Raw genomic sequence first — 14,326 nt, forward strand, 5'->3', positions numbered from 1 at the left:
TATCAACTTACCTGTATACACCCTACCACAGCATACTTAAAGTATTACTGGGGCAAGACTAAGATCATGATAGGGATCTATTTATTCTTTAAAATACAAAACACCATACTAGGGCACTGTTACCTACAACTATTTCCCATTCCAAGTCACAACTACAGCTAGTGATGCGTTATTTCTGTCATAGGTAGACAGTGCCCCCTATATTTAATGGAGTACAATTCCAAGCCTGGCCCATGACAGACATTTTAGATCCTGTTACCTCCAAGACGTCTGTTGTACACCTAAGCACTATTACTTGTCGCTCAGTACACTCAAGGTCAAAGGAGAAACACGAGGGAGTCATACACAGATAAACACCTATTCTTCATTTAGATGCCCCCCCCCCAAAAAAATGACTTGACAATCAATAATATTAAGTACTTAAGATGCCTTTTCATCAAGGCAACAGTGTTACGCACTAGAGTACAGTACCAATACACCAGACATACACACAGCAACTTCAAGCCACCAATTCACTTAAAACATCTTTGAACAGAGACGAAACCAGCATTGTTGCACACAAACAGCAATTTATAGCCCCGGACTCACTGAAAATGTCTTTGGATGATGGGAAGAAACTGGAGCACTCGGAGTAATCCCACAACTCCACACAGACCAAGTGGGAAGCAAAACCACATCACAGTCCAGGTGCTAGGAGGGAAAAGAAAAAGAAAGGGGAGGGGGGGGGAAAAAAAAAAAAAAAAAAAAAAAAAGTGCCATTTGCTGCAGCAGGATGCCACCCCAACAAATTTTAAACTTGTAACAGGCATTCAACTGTTTGATACTGCAATTTATTATTTTGAAGTGTGTACAAATCATATTGGGTAACTCGATCACTTCAGTCCTTCTTACAGTAACAAAACAGAGAAGTTCATATTCAGATCTACACAGAACAATAACATATCCAAGAACATAAGCTCAAATGAATAAACCTTAAAAGGGAACCAAATCAAATTACATCATTCTTAAAAGTGAATGAATATTTCTCCAGGGGTCTGGTGAATAACAATCATTCTCACAGCTCAGTAAAATGGGGAAGAACATTTAACCTCAAAACACCCCAACATTCACAAAAAAGGATCCAACAGCTGTATTCTGAAGACGATAGTGTGTCAAAGGCACTAAACAGAACCATGCAGGCACTACACATCACAGAATTTCCAAGGACAAAAGCCTTTTAAACTGTTGCACAGCTTCCAAGTCCACCTTCAGCCACTTTCCTGACTTCCTGGCTTTGTGTTACTGTGATCCTGTGGGAGGTCGGGGGCGCCTGAACAACAGGATATGGGGCTCTGCATAAAAACACAGTGGAAAGTAAAGTGAGGAACTTGCAAGCACTCTTACAATACAACAAAAAGAAACAGAAATAATGGAGGAGGAAATGCATTTTGTAACAGGGAAAAAGAAATTTTTTTTTTTTTAAAAATGCAGTGACATGAGATCAACTACAGATTTATTACAGCTGTTCAAATCAGCACAAACTTTACAAAAAAAAAATTTCTCTCATTACAAGCTTCTTCCAATCAGTTATGCCATTTAATGCAGTGCTTGGTGTTCTGTATGAAGTTATTTACATGTGCAAATATGAACAATATCAAGATGAGCAGCACTACAATTTAAGTCATCTAGGAGGACTGTGTGCTCAATTTTCAAAAAGACAATATTTCCCAGTTTATTTTTAACTGCATGTTCTTCATTTTCCATTCTAAAATGCCTTGGCACAGCAAAAATGGCCCATGTTTCTGCTTGCCACCATTACTTGGCAGCAAAATGTAATAAATACATAAAAAGGCACTGTTAGGTGGCACAGCAGCTTCACTAATTTCAATTTTTTTTTAACCATCCAAGGCTTTTACAGAAACTACCAAGCAAATAAAAATACTACACCCATCTTGTTTTACCCCAGCTGTTAATTGATTACAACTCAGCTGTCCTCCCACTTTGTGTTATGCTGTCAAATGTATTGTCGCACCATGAGCAAGGGAAACTGTTCTCCTGTAAATTTGTATTTACATTTATTTAGACACTTTTCTCCAAAGCAACTTCCAATGAACTATGTAGTGCTATCAGCCCACACACCTTATTCACCAAGGTGACTTATCCTGCTAGATACATTACTTACAATTGGTCACTTATTCATACATCAGTGGAACACTCCCCCTGTCACTCACACACTAGGAGTGAACCTGAACATCTTTGGACTGTAGGAGGAAACCAGAGCGCCCGGAGAAAACCCACACAGAGAGAGGGAAAAATGCAAATCCCACACAGACTGAGCAGGGATCGAACCCACAACCTCTCGCGCCACCCAAGCATTATGAAACAGCAGCTTTACTCTCTATGCCACTGTGATGCCAATATAAATGTAGAATGATAATGAACCTCATATTGATAAATTCAAAATGAAAGACCAGATGCTGACCAAAGCTGTCAGTTCATGTGATGATGCTGTCCTATCCTTATGGACAGTTGTGTCCTCAGTTGTCAAAGGGATGCAGTCAGTATTCAAAGCTAAAAACTTTGAAACATTCTCCCAACAATTCTCCTTTATAATAGAACTGACTCTCTACTAAAGTATTTCATTTCTCTGTAGTACACAATGCAAGCAAGGTTGAGTATAATATGGCAGTTTTTCTTTTCCAGTATTTTAGCCCTCTCAGGCCCAAACTAATACTAGCAGTAGGAAATGCTAGTATTTGTAGACAATTAGCGATGCTAATTTGCAATGTGTGCCTGGCAAGAGTGAAAGTAGACTAGCACTGTACCTGACATCCCATCTATGGTGTTCCTTAAATCACATCCAGTGTTTTGAAGAAAGGGGAAGAGACCATGTGCATTTTGTTGGTTTGATGAAAACCAAATAGCCATACAGTGAAAAGTTCTGATTTTTATAGATCCCCAACCCATGAATAAATCAAGGGATTAGGTTATATTAAGAAGCTCCATAACATTGTTTTAACTAGCCACTCACTGCATATTAAACCGGGGTAAAAGCCCATTTAAGTTTTGAAGAAAAACAAGCTGACTCTTCCAAAACTATGTAGGAGACTGAAAATGTCTTCAAGACACCATAAAACTTTCTGGTTTTAATTCCAAGGATATGTTCATCACAAAGCCAACGCAGCTTATTACTCAAATATCAGTGTCTATCAAATATGGTAATAACAGCATCATACTGTGAAATTCCTCTTCACTGGAGAAGCACTCCCTGATCAGGATACAAAAAGGAATAACCTGATATTCAGATGCACAACATACTGCCCTCTGTCAGAAAGCTGAAGGCAGAATTTATCTTTTAAACAATGCAAAACAGCAAACTCAACCAAAGAATGTCTTAAAAATTAAGTAACATCTTGGAATGGCCCAGTCAGCCCAGATTTCAGTCCTATGGAAATTCTGTGGACAGACCTAAAGAGAAGTAGACAAAGGAGATTAGAATTACACAGTTCTCAAGCTCTTCTGTAAAGATGTGGGGTAACAACAAAATCTAGGTCTGCCAGACTGATACAAAGCAGCCTTTCTGCTGTAATAAGCACAAATGTCATTTCCATAAAACAGTATACAAGCTTACACAGACATAGAACTGAAGCATTCAATTTTATTTTCTTTAAACTATTTAGCTTTCCTTTACATTCTGTAGTTTAAAAGTGGATAAACATACAACATTCATCTTGATTTCAACCTTTACAAAAAAAACTTGAATTCAGGACAGACTTGTACACTTAATATCCACTGCACTGTGACAATGCATTGCACAGCATGTTCTACAACATAACCAATGTATCCCAATAACACAAAATTCTCCACACCTCAACCACAAAAACTCTGCTGAACCATTATGTCTCCTAATAAGATTAACCTCTACTTAGCTGACATGTTTGTTCAAGGCAACTAGCAGATAAGCACATTTACATGTATTCATTTAGCTGACCCTTTCTGACAAAGCAAGGTACAAAGTTAAGCTACTCACAATGATTGACCCATTTATACACGTAGGTATTTACTGGAGCAATTTAGAGCAATTACTTTGCTTCAAAAGGACTGGGTCCTAAGGCAGCAGCTCTAACCATTACACTACGAGCTGCTCCCATTTTCATTGATTTAATCATTTAAACAGTATTGTGCAAAAGTTTTAGGCACGTCGCTGAGGGGAAAAGCTGTAAAGTGAATGCTTCCAAAAAATAATGCTCTTAAACTTGCTACAAAGCTTAGTAACCATCCATCGTCAACAATCACTTGTCCCAAGCGGGGTCCCGCTCAGGGTGTCATGTGATGGACTGGCATCCCGTCCTGGGCGTGTACCCTCCCCCTTCTGCCTAGTGCAATATGTTAGGCACCGGTTCACAACTCCACTCGGGACAAAAGGTCTCAGACAGCGTGTGTGTGAGAGAGAACTTTAACATACAAAACCCTTACTGTAACTTTTTACAAAAGGAATGCTTGGAAATCTAAAATATGCTCTTTCCAATTGACAGTAATAGAGAATACATTAAACAGTCAAACATTTTTCAGAAACATCTAAGTGCCTTAGACTTTTGCACAGTACTGTACAGCAGGGTTGTTTGTACTGGAGCTTTCCGGTTAGTTGTGTTGCTCGAAAGTATCACCGCATAAAATCTGAAAAAAACAGCAAAGTACATTAAAATTCCATTCAGTATTAAATCAAAATTTTAGCTCTACACACACACTGCAAGCTTGTGCTATGAAGCATTGGGAAAGAACTTTAAGTATATTTTTCCTTCCCCCTCACTTTTTGTGTAAATATAGCAGTTTTTAGCAGGCAAAAAAATGTATCCAAAGAGAATAAGTATGCACAACTACATTCAACTTGTTGCTACAGTACTTCCAGATCACATGTGTTTATCAAAAAGAATATTGCCTATGGGACAAGTCAGTCAAAAGCTGGCATTAAAAAGAACTTGATTTTCACCCATTTAAAATTACTGTTTTTTTGCATCCTGAGATTAATAAATATTGAGTTTATTATAGCAACAGCATATCTAAACTCAGTAAATCAAGGGTCATCTGTATCATTTAAGCTTTTGATAGTGACACAGTGATTGGATTTTCAAATAAATCAAGCTGCATGCAGGCTTCTAGCCCAAGTCATGTTTGTAACTTGAAGACCCGGTGAATATGTTAAAAAGGCAAACAAAGTGGCCAGAGGCTGATGAATTATGCTCATGTGACAAACTGGTCAATACTGAAGAGGGGTATTAATTTCTTTTTAATAATAAAAAAAAAATTTCAATGTAGACTTAAGTCCTGAAATAGACTGGTATCCCATCCATATCAGGGGATATTATTCCAGGAAAGGCACTGAAACACCTTAATTGAATGAGCTATTAGTAACAGAACAAATAAAGTCTTAGTTTATTATTCCATTAGTTTTTACAGAACCTAACCTGGGAGTAAACCAAGCAAGATCCATACAAAGCTTACTGATTTTGACATAGCGCTGATTTATAAACAAACAGTTACTTCTTGTCCTAACTGTTTACAGGGCTAGGCCCCCACCCCCCCCATGTATAGGGATGCAGGTGACCACCACATTGGTGGTTCTGTCTTGACTAGTGTGGTTTCCTTGCCATTAAGATGTCCTGGTTCAAATCACCGAAGTGTGAAATTCCTTTGATCAAGTCAAGGGACTTACCCTAAATCACTGCAGTACCAGCCATGCTGTATTATACACACGCAAGTCGTTACACTATACACAGTTTGCTTACTTGAACTGAAACTCACCTTGAACAAACTAAGATGCCCGCTAAATAATAACGAAAACAATACCGAATGCGTGACGAGAGAGCAGGCGCCCACCTGGCTGATGGATCATGTAGTGCACCCAGCCCTGGCTCTGCTGCACGCCCAGGTTGCGCCACTCCGTCTCCGACATGAGGTGCGTCTTCGGCACGCGCTTCGCCAAGTCCTTCGGCAGCATCACGTGCCTAAGAAAGGAGGCGCGAGCGGGGCGGGCGCGAGGTGAGGTGAACTTGCGTACCGAAAGGTGCAGTAAGACTCGACGTGACGAACTTACTCACCTGTACTCGAATTTGTCGTCGTCGTATTTGTCGGAGTAGTAAATCTGCTTTGTTGACATGACTGAAAAATAGTATTTTTTCGCTTTAACTAAATTAAGACTTAACAAGTTAAGTCCATTAAGTAAAGAAGTGTAGGAATTAGCGTTAACCAGATAATATTTTCCCATCATAAACCCTGCCTCATGAGCAAAAATAATAAGCAAATAAAATTAAAAACTACTAGTATTTTGCGTCTAACGCGTCTTATTTTTCCCAATCATCATGTCAGAAAGACCTACCCGGTTCAACGACGTGATTCCGTGAAATGACTGTGGAGCCGGGACTGTTAAAATTCCTCGAAAATAATATAGACCATATATTCAACAAACCTCCTCAGAAACAAAGTGTTGTCACGTATATAATCCCTTGTCAATTACAAATTTCGAAAGCCGCCTCTAAACAAAACAACCGCCCAACACCTCTTCTTGTTTGCGTCGCTGCTTGTAAAGATACCGCCTTTTACTTTTCAAACTAACATTCCTAACTTCTCATTGGATACAGTAACCCACGTGACTTAAAGTTCGACCTATAATTGGTTCGAAGTAGAAGCACGAGTATACGTTCCGCACGTCATTGTGATGTCATGAGACCACTAATTCGAGAATTTGTAGGTCTTATTTAAATATGACATCTTTAATTAATGACGTACCTTTTCTTTTATTAAAGACGTACATCTTTTCTATGAGATCTACGTCGCTTTGGAGAAAAGCGTCTGTAAATGAATACATGTAAATGTAATCTTGTTTGCTATGTAACATCTTAGAAGTAATAAAAAACAGATTTGTAGTGTTTGTAGAACTGTTACGTTGTGTAACTTAATTGAACTTTATTTAAACTTTCTTTTAATATACAGAGATTCTATTATGTAATTATGTATGTAATTGTATGTTCAATTAATGTTATATGTAGCCCAATATGCTACAGCAAATATTTAAGATATTTAATTTACATGGAAAAATAAAGCACATGCAGAATTTCTGCATACATAAGTAAACACACACACACACACACACACACACACACACACACATCATCTGAACCGCTTGTCCCATGCGGGGTCGCGGGGAACCGGACCCTACCCGGCAACACAGGGAGTAAGGCCGGAGGGGGAGGGGACACACACAGGATGGTACGCCAGTCTGTCGCAAGGCACCCCAAGCGGGACTCGAACCCCAGACCCACCGGAAAGCAGGACCGTGGTCCAACCCACTGTGCCACTGCACCCCCCATACATAAGTAAACATATATAGGTATTTCTTTTTTTTAGCTGGCACCCTGGCCCAATGTGGTTTACAGTGTCAGACTTATATACCTAGCCTCCTACCCATTGGTAGAGCAGGTTATTCTTCTGGAGCATTCAGGGTCAGTACCTTGCTCAAGGGTACTGCAGCAGGAGGACAGGTCTGAACCAGGACCTTCTAATTATAAGGCAAGAGCCCTTACAATTTTAGGTTACCAGCTGCCCCAGGGTTAAAATGGTATTAAGAAAACGCACACAACAGCGCCTTAGAATGCATGGAGGGCACAAGTTCACTGCATTAAAAAATGCAAAATCTCATGTTCGGCAATCCCAGAAATAGACTATCCTTTTCTATGTACATTAAAGTTATTGATTTGGCTGATGCTTTTCACCGAAGCAGCTTACAATAGTTTGTAATACAGCTGGCGATTTTTACTGGAGTAATTAAGGATAAGTGCCTTGCTCATGGGCTCAATAGAAGTAGGGGGGATTTGAATCTACAGCCTTTAAGGGCAACAGCAGTAACCACTACACTACCTTCCACCCTCATTAGGTAAACTTGTTAGCACATCATGGGTTGAAAATGAACAATAATTGTTTTACACTAATCCCTTGTCTCATTTTTCCCTGGACCACAGACCACATCGCAAGCCCAGACAATTCTTTTCATGCTAATTTGCAGAATTACCTGATGTAATCGTGGGTGCATGTGGAGAAAAGATTTCATTACTAAATGGAAATATTTCCTCTTCACAGCCATGATATTTATTAAAACAATAAATATTCTTTGTAATTATAAGGATCTATACATTTGATTTTGTGTTGAGACTGAGCATAAAACAGCAATAACAGTGCAAAACAAGTCCATAGAGAAGAGTCAAAAGCACAGCTGCAAGGGTAGCTTGATGTTAGTGTTCATTTTCCAAGCCCAGAGTACTTCCAGTGCAGGACATCTCACCCTGGCCAGACATTGTTCTGCATCAACGACATCTAACACCCACGCTAGTTGCAAAAATGGTTATTCTGACCTGAAAATCTGAGTCTCCATATGATCATGAGCCTTAATGCGATGTGTGATGTAATCATCATAGCAGATTCACATGCTCAGTGAGCTCCATTATGCCAAACATCTCCCCATGATACACACACGCACACACACGCACACACACGCACACACACACAATGTCCGAAGCCGCTTGTCCCGAGCGGGGTCGTGGTGAACCGGAGCCTAGCCCAGCAACACAGGGTGTGGGGCTGGAGGAGGGGGGGACATACTCCGGATGGGACGCCAGTCTAGCGCAAGGCACACCAAACAGGACTGAAGCCCCAGCCCCACCACACAGCAGGCCAAACCCGCTGCGCCACCGTGCCCCCCTAACCCCCATGATACAGCCATCTGCAATCACAAAAAGAGAAACAGTTTTTTTGCATTCTGCACTTACTGACACACTTGGTACTTCCTGTTTTAGATCACAGTGGACTTTATCTTGTTCATATCCAGAAGATGTCACATGATCATGTGGTACACCACCCCATGTGCCACACAAGCCTACCCAGCATCTGAATGCACTGACACAGTCTAATGACATTTACGGAGAGAGAATAATTAGAGCTGATGAGGTTCCCATGGCAACAGCAACAACAGCAGATAAACATTTCTATGCCCATTTCTGACCGTCTCCAGCACGAAATAAAATACGCAATGTATTCCTTCAGCCAGGCACATACAGAAGCACACACAAATTACACAGACACAAGTAAACTGAAAAAAATGCGGTATTTACATTCACATTTACTAATTTAGCAGACACTTTTCTCCAAAGTGAGGTAAACCTTAGTGAAAAAATGTATATTTCACCAAGAGATAGCGAAAGAGATGCAGACATGCGGTTCACAAAGTATAGACAGTTAGTCCAATGCCACTGTTTTTGTCAGCATACATTACATGAATTGCTGCATATAGAATTTATAGTTACAGATAATGTACTGAAAGCCTATGGAGTAGATCAGGAGAGAAGTGAGTCCAAAACTGATGTGTTTTGAGACACTTCATGGGTATTGAGAGGAATTCGGCAGCTGGTTGTCAGAGAGGGCACAAATTCCTGGTAGAGCCAGAACCAAGAGCTTTCGGACTTTTGATTTTGGACCCCTTGTGCACGGCATCACCAAGTAGCCAGAAGTGGAGCAGCACAGCAGTCCGGTTAGAACACAGCAAGGGATCAAGTCTTGTAGGTACTGGCGAGTAGATCCATCGAAGGTCTTGTAGGTGAGAACCAGAGTTTTGAACTTGATACTGTTCGTAAGATAAGTACAACAGGGTAATATGGACTCACTCCTGAGTTTTATAACAGCTATGTTGTGTTTTTGCTCATCAACTCTCCAATCCAACCCCTCAGACCCTCAGACAGAGCAGCTGATGAGTTCAGATCAAATCATGCCCAGAGTGGCAGGGAGTAGGACCGCGGTGGTCTGCTGGATAAGAACATCAGTGCTGCATTGGCAACTCAGCTGAAGAGGCCTCTTTATCATCCTCTTTATTCTCCTACACTGGCCACATATGAGGTGTCACCCCCAGAGACGCAATGTCAAGAAGGAAGAAAAACTTAAAAGAGTGGGTGAGCGTCTGTACCACAGTGAGACCCCATCTCCTATGTACCATAAGGGTCATCATGGGTCATTATGCACTGATTTTATTGCTGAGGTCATTATCACCACTGGGGTCAACACATGATTTATTTCTTAAGCTTAGACTTCCAGGACGTGACATAAGATCTGATTGTATGGACCTCTCTTATTATTACAATATTTGGGAGTATTAATGTCATTAGGATGAATGTTTTACCTGCTCTACTATACTTATTTTAGAATTTACCTTGTTACTTATCAGTTGATGTATTTCAAGATTTATATGGAGCAATAAAAAGCCAAACTCCAAAACAGAAGAAGCAGCCAGGGCTTCTACACCAAACATGAGATTTTATTATCTAGCTGCGCGTATGGAACAAATGATTAGTTGGTTCCAGATCAGGCTCAGCTCTCTGTGGGTTGGAATGCAGTCAGCTTTGTGCTGTTCAAAACTGTTGAGATTTCTGCCTTTCATTCAGAAGTTCCACAAGGTTCCATCCTCATCCGAAAATGTTCTCACAACACTGTTCTGGTGTGGACAGAGGGCTAAGAGAAACCTGTTGATCTTCAACGAACTGTCACTTCTGACTATATGTTGCTGTGAGCCAGTGCTGTTCATAAAATTAAAATGAATTTAAGAAAAAAAAGAAAAACATGCAGGCGAAGAACAGAAGAGGTGAGTACCAAGAGGAGAAGACAGGAACAAGGGTGAGGCTGAGAATTTACGGTTAGTCTAGAATATTTACAACAGATGGGTAGAGAGGTGTTTGGACGTTTCAGAAATTATTCAATTCCCATGAGCCTATCACTCTTTAACAGCTACATCACCCAATAAACAGTTGGCAAAACAGCCAGCAACTTTGGCCCCAGTTCTTGCCCTTGGGTCTCACAGGGCTGAAGATCCCTAGAGATGGGCTGTCAGCACTAAGACAGAAATCATGAGAAATAAGATTTTTTAAGAAACCCAGGTATTGCGCAACAATGCATTTACTCATTTAGCAGACGCTTTTCTCCAAAGCGACGTACATCTCACAGAAAATACAATTTGTGCATTACATTACAAGAGACATAGCTGCAGATGTGTGACTCTTAAGTAGTTAGTTTGTTTCCTTCACCACGTGTACCGACGTTCATCACCCAAGTATCTGCATAAAACTTTAACCAGAATATCGCCGATTCCTAATTACCTTTCCCGTAGGGTTTTTTTTTTTGAGGTACAAATAAACAGTTATGTTACATTCCAGAAGTAGCTGAGTAAATGTTTGATTCGACCATGATCATGAACATTTAAACCTTATATGAACTTAAGAGATCATGGGCAAAGTGAGTCCAGAAGAAATGAGTTTTAAGACCATTTTTAAATGTGGACAAAGATTCAGCAGTTCTGAGTGAGAGGTAGAGGTCGTTCCACCGCAAAACGGAACCAGAACCGAGAACCTCCGTGCTTTACCTGTTGTGTGTGGTACCACAAAGCGGGTAGATGTGGAATAGCATAGCAGTCCGGTTGGGGTGTAGCGAAAGATCAAGTCTTGTAGATATCTGGGAGCAGTTCTGTTAATACATTTGTAGGCCATAACCAGGGTCTTAAATTTAATCCGGGCAGCTATGGGAAGCCAGCGAAGAGAAACGAGTAGAGGAGATAGATGGGAACTCTTCGGCAAGTCAAACACAACTCGGACAGTTGCGTTCTGTATCAGCTGTAGAGCTTTGATGGCAGTAGCAGGAAGGCCACACAAGAGAGAGTTGCAGTATCCAGACGGAATGTCACCATGGCCTGGACAAGTAGTTGGGCAGAGTCAGTAGTGAGGTAAGGACAGATCCTGCGGATGTTATACAGGATGTATCTGCAGGTCCAGGTTGTGGCTTCAGTGTGCTGAGAAAGACAGACTCGCGTCAATCGTTACTCCCAGACTCTTAGCTGAGGAGGTAGGCAAAATGAGCGAGTTGTCCAGTTTGATCGAGAGATCGTGACAGAAGGACAGGCCAGCTGGGAGGCCTGTCAAGACAGTCAGAGACAATACAAGAGAAGGGTGAAATGGCAGGGGATCTCATCTTGATGAACATCTCATCTTGACGATGGTCGTGACGTTCGCTACTGGCCAGTCAGGCACTGCAGCTATCACGCACTTGGCTCAGAGGGAGTGTGTCAGATATCTTGCTCTTTTGACTCTTTTAATTGTACTGTTTTCTTTCAATTCCATTTTCAAAAGGGAGCATAAGATAATTATTTACAGATATTCTTTTTATATCTTGCCAATATTCCTTTTTGTCTTTTTTCTACTCTGTATTCCGCCCTTGTAAATCATTACTTTTGCATTAATCATAGTTCCCTTCCTTGCATGAGCATGTCTGCTGACAATCCTGCTTGCATTGTAATTTATATGCCTAATATTTCATTCAATATTTATACTTCACACTTCATTTCATTTGTTTTTGATTTTTTTTTTTTTTCATTTGGGGGTGCCTGGGATGTTGTTTACGACATAATGTCAACATCTAAACACACACACACACACACACCCTCATGGGTAATACAGCCATAGATGCACACCTGTGTGCAGCCATGGCTACAAATATGTATGCGTGAACATCTGGTTGCACAAACTGCAACATGCACACACTCCTGAAGCCCGCATATAAGACACAGGATCAAACACACTCTCTTCAAGCACATGAGCACAGAGAGGACAGGAGTGTATGGTTAGGTGCAGTCTTCATTGGATGTTTGTATATGCGTCGCTTCACGGAAAGGAGGGCTCTGGTGGTTATATTCCCAATCATAAGAGTAATCGGCGGCTGGGTTCTAATTAAAGAGATTTGCTGCCCTGTTAAAGCATGTTTCTTTTTCTTTGCTCGTTTTGAAATTCTCGCCAGAGAAGGAAATTCTTATAAACAACTGCACAATGTAGTTTTCTTGGAAAAATAAATTTTCTCAGAAAACGAAGGGTCTAATTAAACTGGTAAGAAAAAGATGCAAATGAAGTAGTCAAAGTTGTACAAACTCTTCCGCTAAAATTGAACAGTGACCGGATAAATTATAGCTGGTATTTTTCCTCTGCTGGTGGAGAAAAATGGGACATTTCGAGAGGGAGAGGCTGAAAAGGCAAAAGTCACGGGGATCATGTGGGATTAAGAGAGAGGCTCGTGTTTATTGTGCAGTGCAGTCTAGCCACGCCAACAGAGAAGCGGGTGGAACATAGCAGAACGTGTTGGAAACGGGACGGAGGGCAGGGTGGCCACCGCTATGCAAAGGGTTCGAATGAATGTGACGAAGCAGGGGAGGGGCCATCACGGTACGTTCCAGAGCTGTATAAAAGCAGAGCAGGCAAGACAAAAAAGTGCCCCATAAATCAAAAGCACTGACACTGGAGGGTTTTTTTGGCAAACAACCGTTGCGGAGCACAAACAAAACCAAAGGGAATCAAGATAAACAAACGTGACGAACAAACAAGCTCTGGGCCTTAAACTCTTATAAAAGATTTTGTCCTCCTGGTTTTTCTTTTTGAGCTTCGGTTGGGTCCTTCTCTGGGCTTGCTGGCTCCATCGCTGTCCGGCTCGACCATGCACGCCCAGCAACCCCTTCCCCAGGCCATGCCCGCCTCCATAGGGCAGAGCCTTCGCGACGCGGCACTCGGCTTTGCCAGGGGCAAGAACCTCCTGGGGAGCAACTTTGCATACGGCCTAATCCAGTCTCTCAAGGAGTGTCTCTACTTCCTTCTCTGCTGCTGGTGTATCAAGGAGATCCTGGACTGAAACACACCTGAAAATTGTGCGCATACACACACAAAAAGTGTACCTGTCCTTCTAGATGGATGGAGGTGGGTATGGTTACTTTGACCTTGAATACTTCCTTTAAATTTGATTGCTTCTCGTATGGAGTGTCTGGCTTGTGGGGTCTGGTCTAGAGGTCTAGACCTTTTTTTTGGATGTCTGGGATTTTTCAACCTCCAGCAAGTATGGAGCACAAACAGACATCACACACATGCAAAACTATTATGGAACTGAGTGTTTTCATAAATAGGTTGCCTTTAGTGTGTCTATTCTTGCTTCCTGGGTTAAGAATTTACTTCATCAACAGGAGGAATGGTCAGCAGGGAGCATCCTGGTAAAGGAAGTATGCTTGTCCAGTGAAACTTGCCTATTCAAAATTTAGGAGGTACTTACTTCACCCCAGAAACATTGCTGAACATTAACTGCTCTTGTAAAATGTCCACCTGTCAAATGGACGTATGGCGAATAAAAGCGTCGCCTCGGCAACTTAACGATGCTGACGTTAAGATATTGATCCTGACTGATGGAGTAATGCTGCTTTGAAGAAAGTAAAGCATAACCTACTGTCACTTCT

At 41.3% G+C, this 14,326-nt stretch overlaps 2 protein-coding genes across 2 annotated transcripts; one reads left to right on the forward strand and one right to left on the reverse strand.

Annotated features, from left to right (window-relative positions):
* Positions 1-795: 795 nt before the first annotated feature.
* cks1b (CDC28 protein kinase regulatory subunit 1B) lies at positions 796-6,580 on the reverse strand. The gene is made up of 4 exons (XM_018765894.2): positions 6,356-6,580; positions 6,078-6,138; positions 5,857-5,984; positions 796-1,331 (listed from the first exon to the last, which is right to left on the reverse strand). The coding sequence occupies exons 2-4, from the start codon at positions 6,134-6,136 to the stop codon at positions 1,279-1,281; spliced, it is 240 nt and encodes a 79-aa protein (XP_018621410.1). The 5' UTR covers positions 6,137-6,138; positions 6,356-6,580; the 3' UTR covers positions 796-1,278.
* A 6,962-nt stretch (positions 6,581-13,542) lies between these two features.
* lenep (lens epithelial protein) lies at positions 13,543-13,734 on the forward strand. Its single transcript, XM_018765909.1, has one exon. The coding sequence runs from the start codon at positions 13,543-13,545 to the stop codon at positions 13,732-13,734; it is 192 nt and encodes a 63-aa protein (XP_018621425.1).
* The last annotated feature ends 592 nt before the right edge of the window (positions 13,735-14,326 follow it).

This window comes from Scleropages formosus, chromosome 23 (assembly GCF_900964775.1).
Source record: "Scleropages formosus chromosome 23, fSclFor1.1, whole genome shotgun sequence".
Lineage (NCBI taxonomy): Eukaryota > Metazoa > Chordata > Actinopteri > Osteoglossiformes > Osteoglossidae > Scleropages > Scleropages formosus.